At 48.9% G+C, this 16,461-nt stretch overlaps 1 protein-coding gene across 7 annotated transcripts in view; it reads left to right on the top strand.

Moving 5' to 3' along the window:
* LOC122556642 (mitogen-activated protein kinase 9) overlaps positions 1-16,461 on the top strand; it is a 107,953-nt gene that overhangs the window by 83,809 nt on the left and 7,683 nt on the right. For all 7 annotated transcript variants that reach the window (XM_087995340.1, XM_087995339.1, XM_087995334.1 and 4 more), the window contains one exon: positions 5,991-6,068. In XM_087995340.1, coding sequence (XP_087851466.1) covers positions 5,991-6,068 — 78 coding nt within the window. The remainder of the gene's footprint in view (positions 1-5,990; positions 6,069-16,461) is intronic.

The following is a 16,461-nucleotide window of genomic DNA, read 5'->3' as shown; positions in this document are numbered from 1 at the left end:
CGGCCTCTCTCTCTCTCGCTCGCTCGGCCTCTCTCTCTCTCGCTCGCTCCGGCTCTCTCTCTCGCTCGCTCGCTCTCGTCGCTCTCTCTCTCTCTCTCTCTCGCGTTCGGCCTGCTCTCTCTCTCTCTCTCGCTCGCTCGGCCTCTCTCTCTCTCTCTCGCTCGCTCGGCCTTCTCTCTCTCTCTCTCTGCTCGGCGCCTCTCTCTCTCGTCTCTGCTCGCTCTCTCTCTCGCTCGGCTCTCTCTCTCTCTCTCGCTCGGTCCCTCTCTCTCGTCTCTCTCGCTCGGCCTCTCTCTCTCGCTCTCTCGCTCGGCTCTCTCTCGCTCGGCCTCTCTCTCTCTCTCGCTCGGCCTCTCTCTCTCTCTCGCTCGGCCTCTCTCTCTCTCGCTCGGCTCTCACCTCTCGCTCGGTCCTCTCTCTCTCGTCGGCTCGGCCTCTCTCTCTCTCGCTCGGCCTCTCGTCTCGTCTCTCTCTCTCTCGCTCGGCCTCTCTCTCTCTCTCGTCGCTCGGCCTCTCTCTCTCTCTCTCTCGCTCGGCCTTCTCTCTCTCTCTCGCTCGGCCTCTCTCTCTCTCTCTCTCTTGCTCGGCCTCTCTCTCTCTCGCTCGGCCTCTCTCTCTCTCTGCTCGGCCTCTCTCTCTCTCTCGCGCTCTCTCTCTCTCTCTCGCTCGGCCTCTCTCTCTCTCTCTCTCGCTCGGTCCTCTCTCTCTCTCTCTCGCTCGGCCTCTCTCTCTCTCTCTCGGCTCTCTCTCTCGCTCGGGCTCTCTCTCTCTCTCGCTCTCGGCTCTCTCTCTCTCGCTCGGCCTCTCTCTCTCTCGCTCGGCCTCTCTCTCTCGCTCTGCCGCTCGCTCGTTCGGCTCTCTCGCGCTCTGGCCTCTCTCTCGCTCGCTCGGCCTCTCTCTCTCTCGCTCGGCCTCGCCTCTCTCTCTCGCTCTCTCTCTCTCTCGGCTCTCGTCCTCTCTCTCTCTCTCTCTCTCTCTCGGCTCTCTCTCTCTCGCCTCGGCTCTCTCTCTCTCTGCTCTCTCTCTCTCGCTCTCTCTCGCTCTCTCTCGCTCGGCTCTCTCTCGCTCTCTCTCTCGCTCTCTTCGGCGCCTCGTCTCTCTCTCTCGCTCTCTTCTCGCTCGGCGCTCGCTCTCTCTCGTCGGCCTCTCTCTCGCTCGGCTCTCTCTCGCTCGGCCTCTCTTCGCTCGCCTCTCTCTCGCTCGTCGTCTCTCTCGCTCGTCGTCTCTTCTCGTCTGCTCGTTCGCTCTCTCCCGCTCTCTCCTCTCTCTCTCTCGATCGGCCTGCTCTCTCTCTCTTCTCGTCGCGTCTCTCGCTCTCTCTCTCGCTCTCTCGCTCGGCCTCTCTCTCTCTCTCGCTCCTCTCGCCTCGGCTCTCGCCTCGCTCGCTCGCTCGTCTCGCTCGTCCCGGCTCTTCTCGCTCGCTCGGCCTCTCTCTCGCTCGCTCGCTCGCTCTCTCTCCTCGCTCGCCTCTCTCTCTCTCTCGCTCGCTCGGCTCTCTCTCTCTCTCGCTCGCTCGCTCGGCCTCTCTCTCTCTCGCTCGCTCTCGGCCTCTCTCTCGCTCGCTCGGACTCTCTCTCTCGCTCGCTCGGCCTCTCTCTCTCTCGCTCGCTCGGCCTCTCTCTCTCTCTCTCTCTCTTCGCTCGGCTCTCTCTCTCGCTCGCTCGGCCTCTCTCTCTCTCTCTCCTTCTCTCGCTCGCTCGGCCTCTCTCTCTCTCTCTCTCTCTCTCGCTCGCTCGGTCTCCTCTCTCTCTCTCTCTCGCTCGGGCCTCTTCTCTCTCTCTCTCTCGCTCGGGCCTCTCTCTCTCTCCTCTCTCTCTCTCTCTCTCGCTCGGCCTCTCTCTCTCTCTCTCTCTCTCTCTCTCTCTCTCTCTCTCTCTCTCTCTCGCTCTCTCGCTCGGCCTCTCTCTCTCTCGCTTCGCTCCGGCCTCTCTCTCTCTCTCTCTCACTCGCTCGGCCTTCTCCTCTCTCTCTCGCTCGCTCGTCGGTCTCTCTCTCTCTCTCGCTCGCTCGGCCTCTCTCTCTCTCGCTCGCTCGGCCTCTCTCTCTCTCGCTCGCTCGCCTCTCTCTCTCTCGCTCGCTCGGCCTCTCTCTCTCTCGCTCGCTCGGCCTCTCTCTCTCTCTCTCTCTCGCTCGCTCGGCCTCTCTCTCTCTCTCTCTCGCTCGCTCGGCCTCTCTCTCTCTCTCTCTCGCTCGCCTCGGCCTCTCTCTCTCTCTCTCTCTCTCTCTCTCTCTCTCTCTCGCTCGGCCTCTCTCTCTCTCTCTCTCGCTCGGTCCTCTCTCTCTCTCTCTCTCGGCCTCGCTCTCTCGCTCTCTCTCGGCCTCTTCGCTCCGCTCGTTCGGTCTCTCTCTCGCTCTCTCGGCCTCCCTCTCTCGCTCGCTCGGCCTCTCTCTCTCTCGCTCGCTCGGCCTCTCTCTCTCTCTCTCTCTCTCTCGCTCGGCCTCTCTCTCTCTCTCTCTCTCTCGCTCGGCTCTCCTCTCTCTCTCTCTCTCTCTCGCTCGGCCTGTCTCTCTCTCTCTCTCTCGCTCGGTCTCTCTCTCTCTCTCTCTCGCTCTCTCTCGCTCGCTCGGTCTCTCTCTCTCTCTCTCTCTCTCTCGGCCTCGCTCTCTCGCTCTCTCTCGGCTCTCGCTCGCTCGTTCGGTCTCTCTCGCTCGCTCGGCCTCCCTCTCTCGCTCGCTCGGCCTCTCTCTCTCTCTCGCTCGCTCGGTCTCTCTCTCTCTCTCTCGCTCGCTCGGTCTCTCTCTCTCTCTCTCTCTCTCGCTCGCTCGGCTCTCTCTCTCTCTCGCTCGCTCGGTCTCTCGCTCGCTCGGCCTCTCTCTCTCTCTCTCTCTCGCTCGGCCTGTCTCTCTCTCTCTCTCGCTCGTTCTCTCTCTCTCGGCCTCTCTCTCTCGCTCTCTCGCTCTCTCTCGCCTCCTCGCTCGCTCGTTCGGTCTCTCTCGCTCGCTCGGCCTCTCTCTCTCGCTCGCTCGGCCTCTCTCTCTCTCGCTCGCTCGGCCTCTCTCTCTCTCGCTCGCTCGGCCTCTTCTCTCTCTCGCTCGGTCTCTCTCTCTCTCTCTCGGCCTCTCTCTCTCTCGCCTCTCTCTCTCTCGGCCTCTCTCTCTCGCTCTCTCGCTCTCTCTCGGCCTCTCTCTCGCTCGCTCGGCCTCTCTCTCTCTCGCTCGTCGGCTCCTCTCTCTCTCTCTCGCTCGCTCGGCCTCTCTCTCTCTCTCTCTCTCTCTCGCTCGCTCGCTCTCTCTCTCTCTCTCTCTCGCTCGCTCGGCCTCTCTCTCTCTCTCTCTCGCTCGCTCGGCCTCTCTCTCTCTCTCTCGCTCGGCCTCTCTCTCTCTCTCTCTCTCGCTCGGCATGTCTCTCTCTCTCTCTCGCCTGGCCTCTCTCTCTCTCTCTCTCTCTCGCTCTCTCGCTCTCTCGCTCGACCTCTCTCTCTCTCGCTCGCTCGGCGCCTCTCTCTCTCTCCATCGCTCGGCCTCTCTCTCTCTCTCGCTCGCTCGGCCTCTCTCTCTCTGTGGCACTTCTGCTGTTCTGCTTTATCTACGTGCATCATCAGCCCTCTGATGGACCAAACTCCTCTGGCTGTTGGTTGACTGTCCACTCCTCTGACTCTGTTTTGCCTGAACAGTGTTGAGCAATGTATAGAGTCATAGAGATGTACAGCATGGAAACAGACCCTTCGGTCCAACCTGTCCATTCCGACCAGATATTTAAACCCAATCTAGTCCCACCTGCCAGCACCCAGCCCATATCCCTCCAAACCCTTCCTCTTCATATACCCATCTAAATATCTCTTAAATGTTGCAATGCAGTAATACTCTGATCCCAGAGCCACTCCCTGTCTCTTTAACTGTTTAAATAGGGTAATGTTAATGCTCTTAAATTGACTCCACCTTGTTTATGTGTAACTTCCACCTACTACTGCACTTTAAACTTGACAAGTAATTTCTTGCATTGTCATCTCAATGTCCTTTGTAAATGTACCCTTATTGGCATAAAGTTCACTAACGAGGAGGAAAACAACAGACTGCCATTCCTAGATGTCTCAGAGCGAACAACCAATGGGCAACTTCAAACCAGCGTCTACAGGAAAACAACACATACGGACAAAATATTGAACTACAGAAACAATCATCCCAACATCTACAAATGAAGCTGCATCAGAACATTATTTCAATGAGCCAACACATACTGCAACACAGAGGAACTATGCAGAGCAGAGGAAAATCACCTGTACTGGGTATTCAAAAAGAATAGGTACCCAAAGAACACAGTACGCTGATTTATCAGCAAAAAACTCAAATAAGCAGACAAAACAGGTCCAGGAACCCTGGCTACATCAGCCATCTCGGAAATGACTGCCAGACTACTCAGACCCCTTGGTATCATGGTAGCTCACAAACCCACCAGCACACTAAAACAGCAGCTAATGAACTTGAAAGACCCTATACAGACACCAAACAAAACTAATGTCATTTACACAATACCATGCAAGGACTGTAACAAACACTACATTGGACAAACAGGCAGAAAACTAGCCACCAGGATACATGAACACCAACTAGCCACAAAATGACATGACCCTCTCTTACTTGTATCCTTACATACAGATAAGAAAGGACAACACATCCACCTTAGGACAATCCAAACAGAGACATGCATGAGAATTCCTAGAAGCATGACATTCCAACCGGAACTCTATCAACAAACACATAGAGTTAGACCCCATCTACCACCACCTGAGAAAAAGAACAGGAAATGACAACACCAACCCAAAGAAACCCAAACATATAAATAAAAAGCAGGAATCATGTACAGTGCTTCACCTGAGGCCCTCTGAAGATGTTACCTAGTAAGGTGACCAAACATCTGGAAATGTATCTTCCAGCTCAGCAAGCAAACCTACATCCAGAACCTCAACCTGAGCTACAAATCTTCTCAAAACTTGCTTTGTAATTATATAATTTTACAATGTCTTTTCTGTTTCACCGTAGCTGCATATTATGATTTTTATTCTGGTTTATGTATGTTCTTCAGCATTCTGCATTTTCACAGGCTCTGAACTCTGAGCCTTTACTCCCACTTAAATCTTTCTCCCTTAACCATATTCAAGCCCTTCACCATTGTTAGTGTGGCATGTCATTCTTTTTCTCCTCCAACTGCTCTGCTCATGCCAATTCGGTTAATTCCTTCCTCCCTACCTCCAATGCATCACCACTCCTCTGCCTTCCCACTCTTTGTGCAACACTAATTATCTTTGGATATATCTACTACTATTCTGTGGGCCATGGCATTTTCAGATTCTGGTGCTCATCACAACTATCGTTGGTGTCCTGTTCTGTCCCACTCTCCTAGTCTTTGCTCAGCCACTTTAACTCACTCACCAGTCTTCAGACTGAGCCATTGAATTAACAGCCATGGTCTATTTCTACATTTCTTTCTAGAATGTCTGTTGACTTGCAGTCCCATTGCCAACTGACATCCTCGTTTTGCTAGCTCAGTGGTTCGCTGGTAGTGATACCTTATCTTACTAAAGATACCTGGTAGACTATACTTTCCACCACCAGCCATGCATTAACACTAAAGTGGCAATATGGGTGTTATTACTGGATCATATCTTCAACCTATTCACTGGCGTCCTCTTTCCTTGAGCATGCCTGCTTCTTCCATCCCCCTACATCTGTTAAAATCTTAGCTTCAACTCAAGGTTGAGAATTAAGTTTCTGCACAAGATATTCTGTAGTGGTTTCTCATCCTTGGTTTAATTTTACTGTTTCATTTTTTGAATACCTAAATTAGTTGCAACTTTCAAATTTAATGTTTTTGCAGAACAAACTACCAATTTTATGTAGGTGAGATCCACATTATTGAATTATTGAAACTGTTATCAGTTATCTATGTGTCACCTCGTTTGTTCATAATTCAGTGAATGTGATGAGATTTTGTTTTGAAAATATTAGGATATGTTTGCAATTTACAAGTATTAACCTTTTATTTTTTTCAGAACTGATCTATAAAGAAGTTGTGGACTGGGAGGAGAGAAATAAGAATGGTGTTATTAAGGAACAGCCCTTACTTTCAGGTTGGTGGTTGCTTTTGGTTTTCAGTTCTTAATAAGTGTTCCTTTTTATTTAGTTCCTGGCTGTAGGTAAAGCCATCTTTATTGCCCCTCCCTAATTTTCTTGAAGATGCTGGAATTTTTATCCATATTTCTCTTGTATTCTTAATGCCCTTTGGTTTTCGAAAAAATATTTCACAAAGGAGATTAGCAAACATTAATGAAAATGGAACTAAAGGATAAATTGCATTAAAAATCAAAATGGTGAATATAGAATTTAACTTAAGGGAAGCTTTCTATATGGTTGGTAATAGGTTATTGTGCATTGCTCACTTCTAGGGCACTTCTGTTCACTTCGAATATCGATAATTTAGATATTGTCCACAGGGACTCGGGTGCATTATTAAACTCCATTGAGGAAAGATCATGCAGATTCACTGAGATGTGTGGTCCGGTGTAAAGAAATAAAAATATGAAGCAAAACATGAAAAGGTGGATTTCTTTGAATAATTCAGACTATAAAGTGGCACAATAATTTTTTAAGTTATGAGGGGATAGGACTGTGTAAAGAGCAGCAACTATTTCAAGTAGTTGAGAAGTCAGGAAAAAGTGCTCCTTATTGTCAATTAATTTTAAAGGATTTAGAACCTAGAGCTTGAGTGAAGTTCATTTGCCCATCACTTGTGTGTGCATCTTGGAACTACTCTCTCTTAATGGGCAGGATTTCACCCAGCCAGATAGGACCTGTGGCACGTGGTGAGGGAATGCAGAAAAAAATCTACTTGACGTCACCCTCATTGATCTACCTTTCTCATTTGTATCTATTTCCTGGTATTGTTAAGTGGGTAACTACTGCACAACCCTGTGCAAATTGTTCCTGTTCATTCTGATTGCACCTTTTTCTATTGTACTAAATAGGATAAATCCAGAAGGGATGTAGAAACTCAAAGCTGAGCATTTATGATGCGTTGTGGACCACCAATAATAGGATTCAAATACTATCCGTAATTTTATGATCTGACATGTTCCTCATTCTATCATTGCCATCCAGCAGGCCAGGAACAGCACTAGATATAACTAAAATTGGTTGATAAGCTGATGAAGCTGTAGCCCATAGATTACACACCCTGAGAAGCAGAAGCAGCATGTGTAGAGTCAAAGTCATAGAGGTTTAAAACACAGAAATGGATCTTTGACCTATCGAGTCTGTGCCAGTCAAGAACAAACATCTAATTGTTCTAATTCCATTTTAGAGCACTTAGCCATAGCCTTGTTAGCATCACAAGTGTACATCTAAATGTTACGAGAGTTTCTGCCGCTACTGCCCATGCATTGAGTTCCAGATTCCCACCACCTTCTAGATGAAAAAATCTTCACACCCCCTCTAAACCTCCTGCCCCTTAAATTAAATCTATACTCTTTGGTAATTGATTCCCTCCTCCAAGGGGAAAAGTTCCTTGTCTACCCTGTCAATGCCCACAATTTTCTACATCTCAATCATTTGTATCACCGATAGCCACAAGTGAGTATCATAGAACATAACAGCACAGTACAGGCCCTTCAGCCCTCGATGTTGCGCCGACATGTCATATCAATCTGAAGCCCATCTAACTTACACTATTCCATGTACGTCCATATGCTTGTCCAATGACGACTTAAATGTACTTAAAGTTGGCGAATCTACTACCGTTGCAGGCAAAGCATTCCATACCCTTACTACTCTCTGAGTAAAGAAACTACCTCTGACATCTGTCCTATATCTATCACCCCTCTTGCACCCAGAGCCATTCTCCTATCCTATTGCTCTACATTTACCTCTGACTAAGGCACCTAATCTACACATCACTGAACACCATGGGAAGAGGTGCCAGAAGACTGGAGGTTGGCTAACATGGTACTACTAGTTAAGAAAGGTGGTAAGGAAAAGTCAAAGAACTATACACTGGTGAGCCTGACGTCAGTGGTGGGCATGTTGTTGTTGTAGGGAATCCTGAGGGACAGCACTCACATGCATTTGGAAAGGCAAGGACTGATTAGGAATAGTCAACATAGCTTTGTGTGTGGGAAATCGTGTCTGACTAACTTGATTGAATTTTTTGATGAATTAATGAAGAAGATTGATGAAGGCAGAGGAGTGGATGTAATCTATATGAACTAGTAAGGCATCCGACAAGGTTCCTCATCATAGACTAGTTAGCAAGGTTAGGTCACTTGGAATACAGGGAGAACTAGCCATTTGGATACAGAACTGGCTCAAAGGTAGAAGACAGAGGGTGGTGGTGGAGGGTTGCTTTTCAGACTGGAGGCCTGTGACCAGTGGTGTGTAACAAGGATCGGTGCTGAGTCCACTGCTTTTCGTTATTTATATAAATGAAATGAATGAACAGAGATATGGTTAGTAAGTTTGCAGATGACACCAAATTCGCAGATATTGTGGACAGCAGAGAAGGTTACCTCAGAGTACAATGGGATCTTGATCAGATGGGCCAGTGGGCCGTGGAGTGACAGATGGAGTTTAATTTAGATAAATGTGAGGTGGGCTGCATTTTGGAAAGGCAAATTAGGGCAGGACGTAAACACTTAACATTAAGTTCCTGGGAAGTGTTGTTGAACAAAGAGACCTTTGAGTGTAGGTTCATAGTTCCTTGAAAGTGGAGTTGCAGGTAACTAGGATAGTGAAGAAGGCATTTGGTATGCTTGTCTTTATTGGTCTGTGCATTGAATATTGGAGTTGGGAGGTCATGTTGCAGCATTACAAGACATTGGTTAGGCCACTTTTAGAATACTGTGTTCAATTCTGGTCTCCCTTCTATCGGAAAGATGTTAGAACATTACAGCGCAGTAGAGGCCCTTAGGTCAGCGCAACATCGAGGGCCAGTCATACCAATCTGAAGGGAAAAAGTGAGGTCTGCAGATGCTGGAGATCAGAGCTGGAAATGTGTTGCTGGAAAAGCGCAGCAGGTCAGGCAGCATCCAGGGAACAGGAGAATCGACGTTTCGGGCATAAGCCCTTCTTCAGGAATGGGGAAAGTTTGTCCAGCAGGCTAAGATAAAAGGTAGGGAGGAGGGACTTGGGGGAGGGGCGTCGGAAATGTGATAGGTGGAAAGAGGTCAAGGTGAGGGTGATAGGTCAGACTGGGGTGGGGGCGGAGAGGTCGGGAAGAAGATCTCAGGTTAGGAAGGCGGTGCTGAATTTGATGGATTTGACTGAGACAGGGTGGGGGGAGGGGAAATGAGGAAACTGGTGAAATCCGAGTTCATCCCTTGTGGTTGGAGGGTTCCTAGCCAGAAGATGAGGCGTTCTTCCTCCAACCGTCGTTTTGTTGTGGTCTGACGATGGAGGAGTCCAAAGACCTGCATATCCTTGGTGGAGTGGGAGGGGGAATTGAAATGTTGAGCTACAGGGTGGTTGGGTTGGTTGGTCCGGGTGTCCCAGAGGTGTTCTCTGAAACGCTCCGCAAGTAGCCGGCCTGTCTCCTCAATATAGAGGAGGCCACATCGGGTGCAGAGGATGCAATAGATGATATGTGTAGAGGTGCAGGTGAATCTGTGGCGGATATGGAAGTTTCCTTTGGGGCCTTGGAGGGAGGTGAGGGGGGAGGTGTGGGCGCAAGTCTTGCACCTCCTGCGGTTGCAGGGGAAGGTACCGGGAGTGGAGGTTGGGTTGGTGGGGGGTGTGGATCTGACGAGGGAGTCACGGAGGGAGTGGTCTTTACGGAATGCTGATAGGGGAGGGGAGGGAAATATATCCTTGCAGGTGGGGTCCGTTTGGAGGTAGCGGAAATGACGGCGGATGATGCGCTGTACATGGAGATTGGTGGGGTGGTAGGTGAGGACCAGTGGGGTTCTGTCCTGGTGGCGGTTGGAGGGGCGGGGTTCAAGGGCGGAGGAGCGGGAAGTGGAAGAGATGCGGTGGAGGGCATCGTCGACCACGTCGGGGGGGAAATTGCGGTCCTTGAAGAAGGAGGCCATCTGGGTTGTGCGTTTTTGGAACTGGTCCTCCTGGGAGCAGATGCGGCGGAGTCGAAGGAATTGGGAGAATGGGATGGCGTTTTTACAGGGGGCAGGATGGGAGGAGGTGTAGTCCAGGTAGCTGTGGGAGTCGGTCGGTTTGTAGTAGATGTCCGTGTTGATTCGGTCGCCTGAGATAGAAATAGAAAGGTCGAGGAAGGGGAGGGAGGAATCTGAGACTGTCCAGGTGAATTTGAGGTCGGGGTGGAAGGTGTTGGTGAAGTGGATGAACTGTTCAACTTCCTCGTGGGAGCATGAGGCGGTGCCGATACAGTCATCGATGTAGCGGAGGAAAAGGTGGGGGGTGGGGCCAGTGTAGTTGCGGAAGATGGATTGTTCCACATATCCTACGATATCCTTCAGATCCTTCAGATACCAATCTGAAGCCCATCTAACCTACACTATTCCATGTACGTCCATATGCTTGTCCAATGATGACTTAAATGTACTTGGCAAATCTACTACCATTGCAGGCAAAGCATTCCATACCCTTACTACGCTGAGTAAAGAAACTACCTCTGACATCTGTCCTATATCTATCACCCCTCAATTTAAAGCTATGCCCCCTCGTGCTCGCCGTCACCATACTTGGAAAAAATGCTCTCCCTGTCCACCCTATCTTACCCTCTGATTATTTTATATGTCTGTATTAAGTCACCTCTCAACCACCTCCTCTCTAACGAAAACAGCCTCAAGTCCCTCAGCCTTTCCTCGTAAGACCTTCCCTCCATACCAGGCAACATCCTAGTAAATCTCCTCTGCACCCTTTCCAAAGCTTCCACATCCTCCTTATAATGCAGTGACCAGAACTGTACACAATACTCCAAGTGTGGCCGCACCTGAGTTTTGTACAGCTGTAGCATAATCTCATGGTTCCGGAACTCGATCCCACTATTAATAAAAGCTAAAACATTGTATGCTTTCTTAACAACCCTGTCAACCTGGGTGGCAACTTTCAAGGATCTGTGTACCTGGACACCGAGATCTCTCTGCTCATCTACACTACCAAGAATCTTATCATTAGCCCAGTACTTTGCGTTCCGGTTACTCCGACCAAAGTGAATCACCTCACACTTGTCCGCATTAAACTCCATTTGCCACCTCTCAGCCCAGCTCTGCAGCTTATCTATGTCTGTCTGTAACCTATAACATCCTTCGTCACTCTCCACAACTCCACCGACCTTAGTGTCGTCTGCAAATTTACTAACCCGCCCTTCTACGCCCTCATCCAGGTCGTTTATAAAAATGACGAACAGCAGTGGACCCTTGCGGTACACCACTGGTAACTGGACTCCAGGATGAACATTTCCTATCAACCACCACCCTCTGTCGTCTTTCAGCAAGCCAATTACTGATACAAACTGCTATATCTCCCACAATCCCATTCTTCATTTTGTACAATAGCCTACTGTGGGAAACCTTATTGAATGCCTTGCTGAAATCCATATACACCACATCAACCGGTTTACTCTCATCTACCTGTTTGGTCACCTTCTCAAAGAACTCAATAAGGTTTGTGAGGCATGACTTACCCTTCACAAAACCGTGCTGACTATCCCTAATCAAATTTTTCTTTTCTAGATGATTATAAATCCTATCTCTTATAACCTTTTCCAACACTTTACCAACAACTGAAGTAAGGCTCACTGGTCTATAATTACCTGGGTTGTCTCTCCTCCCCTTCTTGAATGGAGAACCACATTTCCTATCCTCCAGTCTTCTGGTACTATTCCTGTAGACAATGATGATTTAAAGATCAATGCCAAAGGCTCGGCAATCTCCTCCCTGGCTTCCCAGAGGATCCTAGGGTAAATCCCATCCGGCCCAGGGGACTTATCTATTTTCACACCCTGCAGGATTTCTAATACCTCTTCCTTGTGAACTTCAATCACAACAAGTCTAGTATTCTCCTCGACAGCATTGTCGTTTTCTAGAGTGAATACTGTTGAAAAATATTCATTTAGTGCTTCCCCTATCTCCTCTGACTCCACACACAACTTCCCACTACTATCCTTGATTGGCCCTAATCTTACTCTCGTCATTCTTTTATTCCTTAAATACCTATAGAAAACCTTCGTGTTTACCCTGATCCTATCCGCCAACAACTTCTCATGTCTCCTCCTGGCCCTTTTGAGCTCTCTCTTTAGGTCTTTCCTGGCTACCTTGTAACCCTCAAGCACCCTAACTGAGCCTTCACATCTCATCCTAACATAAGCCGCCTTCTTCCTGTTGACCAGAGATTCCACTTCCTTCGTAAACCATGGCTCCCGCGCTCTACAGCTTTCCTCCCTGCCTGACAGGTACGTACTTATCTAGGACACACAGGAGCTTTTCCTTGAATATGCTCCACATTTCTAATGTGCCCATCCCCTGCAGTTTCCTTCCCCATCCTATGTTTCTTAAATCTTGCCTAATCGCATCGTAATTGCCTTTCCCTTGCTGTAACTCTTGCCCAGTGGTATACACCTATCCCTTTCTATCACTAAAGTAAACATAACAGAATTGTGATCGCTATCACCAAAGTGCTCACCTATTTCCAAGTCTAACACCTGGCCGGGCTCATTACCCAGTACCAAACCTAATGTGGCTTCGCCCCTTGTTGGCCTGTCTACATACTGTGTCAGGAAGCCCTCCTGCACACACTGGACAAAACTGACCCATCTATAGTACTCGTACTATAGTGTTCCCAGTCAATATTTGGAAAGTTGAAATCCACCGTGACAACTACCCTGTCTCTCTCACTCCTATCGGGAATCATCTTTGCTATCCTTTCCTCTACATCTCTGGAACTATTCGGAGGCCTGTAGAAAACTCCCAACAGGGTGACCCCTCCTTTCCTGTTTCGAACTTCAGCCCATGCTACCTCAGTTGATGAGTCCCCAAACATCCTTTCTGCAACTGTAATACTGTCCTTGACCAACAATGCAACACCTTCCCTCCACCCCCCACCCCTTTACCATCTCTGTTCTTACTGAAACATCTAAATCCTGGAACCTGCAACGACCATCCCTGTCCCTGCAACGACCATCCCTGTCCCTGCTCTATCCATGTCTCCAAAATAGCCACAACATCGAAGTACCAGGTACCTACCAGCCCATGCTGCAAGTTCACCCACCTTATTCCGGATGCTCCTGGCGTTGAAGTAGACACACTTCAAACCAACTTCTTGCTTGCCGGTGCCATCTTGCGTCCCTGAAACTTGATTTCGGACCTCCCTACTCGCAATCTTTTCTATACTCGTACTACAATTTTGGTTCCCATCCCCCTGCTGGATTAGTTTAAACCCTCCCCAATAACCTTAACGAATTCTCCCCCCCCCCCCCCCCCCCCCCCCAGGATATTGGTACCCCTCTGGTTCAGGTGAAGACCATTCTGCTTGTAGAGGTCCCACCTATCCCGGAAAGAGCCCCAATTATCCAAGAATCCAAAACCCACCCTCCTGCACCATCCCTGTAGCTACGTGTTCAACTCCTCTCTCTCCCTATTCCTTGCCTCACTAGCATGTGGCACGGGCAACAAACCAGAGACAACAACTCTGTTCATCCTAGCTCTAAATTTCCATCCTAGCTCCCTGAATTTCTGCCTTAAATCCCCATCTCTCTTCCTACCTATGTCGTTGGTGCCTATGTGACCACAACTTGGGCTGCTGCCCCTCCCCCTTAAGGATCCCAAAAACACGATCAGAGACATCATGAACCCTGGCACCTGGGAGGCAACACACCAACCGTGACTCTCTCTCGTCCCCACAAAACCTCCTATCTGTCCCCCTAACTATGGAGTCCCCAATGACTACTGCTCTGCTTCTTTTCCCCCTTCCCTTCTGAGCAGCAGAGACAGACTCTGTTCCAGAGCCCTGTGCCCCACTGTTTTCCCCTGGTAAGTCGCTACCCCCCCCCCCCCCCCCGCAATACAGTATCAAAACAGTATACTTGTTGTTGAGGGGAATGGCCACAGGGGATCTCTGCACTGCCTGCCGGTTCCCTTTCCGTCCCCTGACTGTAACCCATCTGCCTTTTTCTTGTACCTTAGGAGTGACTACCTCCCTGTAACTCCTCTCAATAACTCCTCCTGCCTCCCGAATGTTCCGAAGTTCATCCAGCTCCAGTTCCCTTACACAATTTTTGAGGAACTGGAGTTAGGTGCACTTCACGCAGATGTAGGCAGCAGGGACACTAGTGGTGACCCTTACCTCCCACATTCTGCAGGAGGAGCATTCAACTGCCCTAACCTCCATTCCCACTATTCTAAATTCCCAAAGAGACTGTTGAAAAAATAAGGAATAAAAAATAAACTCATTACCTTACCAATCTGGCACACACAACCTTTTTTTTAGTTAGAGGAGGAGGAGGTTGGGTGGGAGACACTACTCGAGTAGCGTTTCGGATAACGCAACCTCACTCGACTTCTCAAAAGTCCTTCGCTCCTCCCTAGCACCTCTCGGCAAATGGAGGCCCGACTCCCAAGGTAAGTCCCTTTTAATGCGGGCAAACTCACCCTTCCCGACAGCCCTCGCTTCACCACTCCTCTCTCCTCGCCACTCTGGTAAAATGTGAAACTTGCAAGGGTTCAGAAAGGATTTACATGGATGTTACCCAGGGTTGGAGAGTTTGAGCTATAGGGAGAGATGGAATAGGTTGGGGCTATTTTCCCTGAAGTGTCAGCTGTTGAGGGGTGACCTTATAAGGGTGAATAGCCAAGGTCTTTAACCTGGGGTGAGGGAGTCCAAAACTAGACGGCATAGGTTTAAGGTGAGAGGGGAAAGATATTAAAGAGACCTAAGGGGCACCTTTTTCATACAGATGGTGGTGTGATATGGAATGAGCTGCCAGAGGAAATGGTGGAAGCTGGTACAATTACAACATTTCAAAAGGCATCTGGATGGGCATATGAATAGGAATGGTTTAGAGGGATATGGGCCAAATGCTGAAAAATGGAGCTAGATTAATTTAAGATATCTGGTTGGCATGGATGAGTTGGGCCAATGGGTCTATTTCGATGTTGTATATCTCTATAACTGTATGTCCCCTTCAGTGCCCTCTGCTCCAAAGAAAACAACCCCAGTCTACCCAGTCACTCTTCATAACTAAAGTTTTCTACACCAGGCAACATCCTAGTAAATCTTCTGTGTACCCTCTCCAATGCCATCGCATCCCTCCTACAATGTGGGTTTCAGAACTTTATACAATACTTCAGCTGTGGCCTGAGTTAAGAGCGTGGTGCTGGAAAAAGCATAGCAGGTCAGGCAGCATGCGAGGAGCAGGCGAATCGACCATTTGGGCAAGAGCCCTTCATCATTCAGCTGTGGTCTGGCTAGTGTTTTATACAGTTCAAGCATAACCTCCCTCCTCTTAGCTATTATACATCAATTAATAAAGACAAGTATCCTCATATAACCATTTTATCTACCTGTCTCACTACCTTAAGGGTCCAAATTTTGTGAGAAGATTTGTAGCTCGGGTGCTTGTTGTTGTGGTTCTGTTCGCCAAGCTGCAGATGTTTCATCCCCTGTCTAGGTGACATCCTCAGTGCTTGGGAACCTCCTATGAAGCGCTTCTGTGATCTTTCCTCCGCCATTTGTAGTGGTTTGAGTCTGCCGCTTCCGGTTGTCAGTTCCAGCTCCCCGTTGCAGTGGTTGGTGTATTGGGTCCAGGTCGATGTGCTTATTGATTGAATCTGTGGATGAGTGCCATGCCTCTAGGAATTCCCTGGCTGTTCACTGTTTGGTTTGTCCTATAATAATCGTGTTGTCATCTGCGTGTGTGGCTACTAAGGATAGCTGGTCGTGTCGTTTCGTGGCTAGTTGGTGTTCATGGATGTGGATCGTTAGCTGTCTTCCTGTTTGTCCTATGTAGTGTTTTGTGCAGCCCTTGCATGGGATTTTGTATACTACATTGGTTTTGCTCATGGACGAGTAGATGTGCATATTGAGATCTGTCTGATCCTCTGTGCTTCCCAGGGTCTCATTATTCATCATATGTTCCCTTGCCTTGTTTTACTGACCAAGTGCATCACCTCACATTTATCTCAGATTGAATTCAGTTTGCCACTGTTCAGCCCAACTATATCCTCCTATAGTTTTAGGCTGTTCTCGTCATGATTTAACCCCCCCCCCCCACCAAACTTCATATTGTCCATGAACTTGCTGATCAGTCCTCCTACTTACCCCCTACTGTAAATAATGCCCTCATCTGCACACTTAGTCATCTCAAGTTGGTCAGACATGACCACCTGTTAACAAAATCATGTTGACTATTATTGATTAATCCCTGCCTCTTAGTGCAAATTAATTCTGCACCTCAAAATTACTTCCAATTGTTTCCCTACCACTGAGGTTAGACCTGCTTGTAGTTTCCTGGTTTATCCCTTCCTCCTTGAATAATGCTGCCACACTGGCTGTCCTCCAGTC

The sequence above is a fragment of the Chiloscyllium plagiosum genome, unplaced genomic scaffold (assembly GCF_037043375.1).
Source record: "Chiloscyllium plagiosum isolate Xiang-an unplaced genomic scaffold, Cpla_swu_hap1 HiC_scaffold_16, whole genome shotgun sequence".
NCBI classification, from domain to species: Eukaryota; Metazoa; Chordata; class Chondrichthyes; order Orectolobiformes; family Hemiscylliidae; genus Chiloscyllium; species Chiloscyllium plagiosum.
Note: the sequence above shows the minus strand (reverse complement) of the source record. Positions and strands in the feature narration are given on the sequence as shown.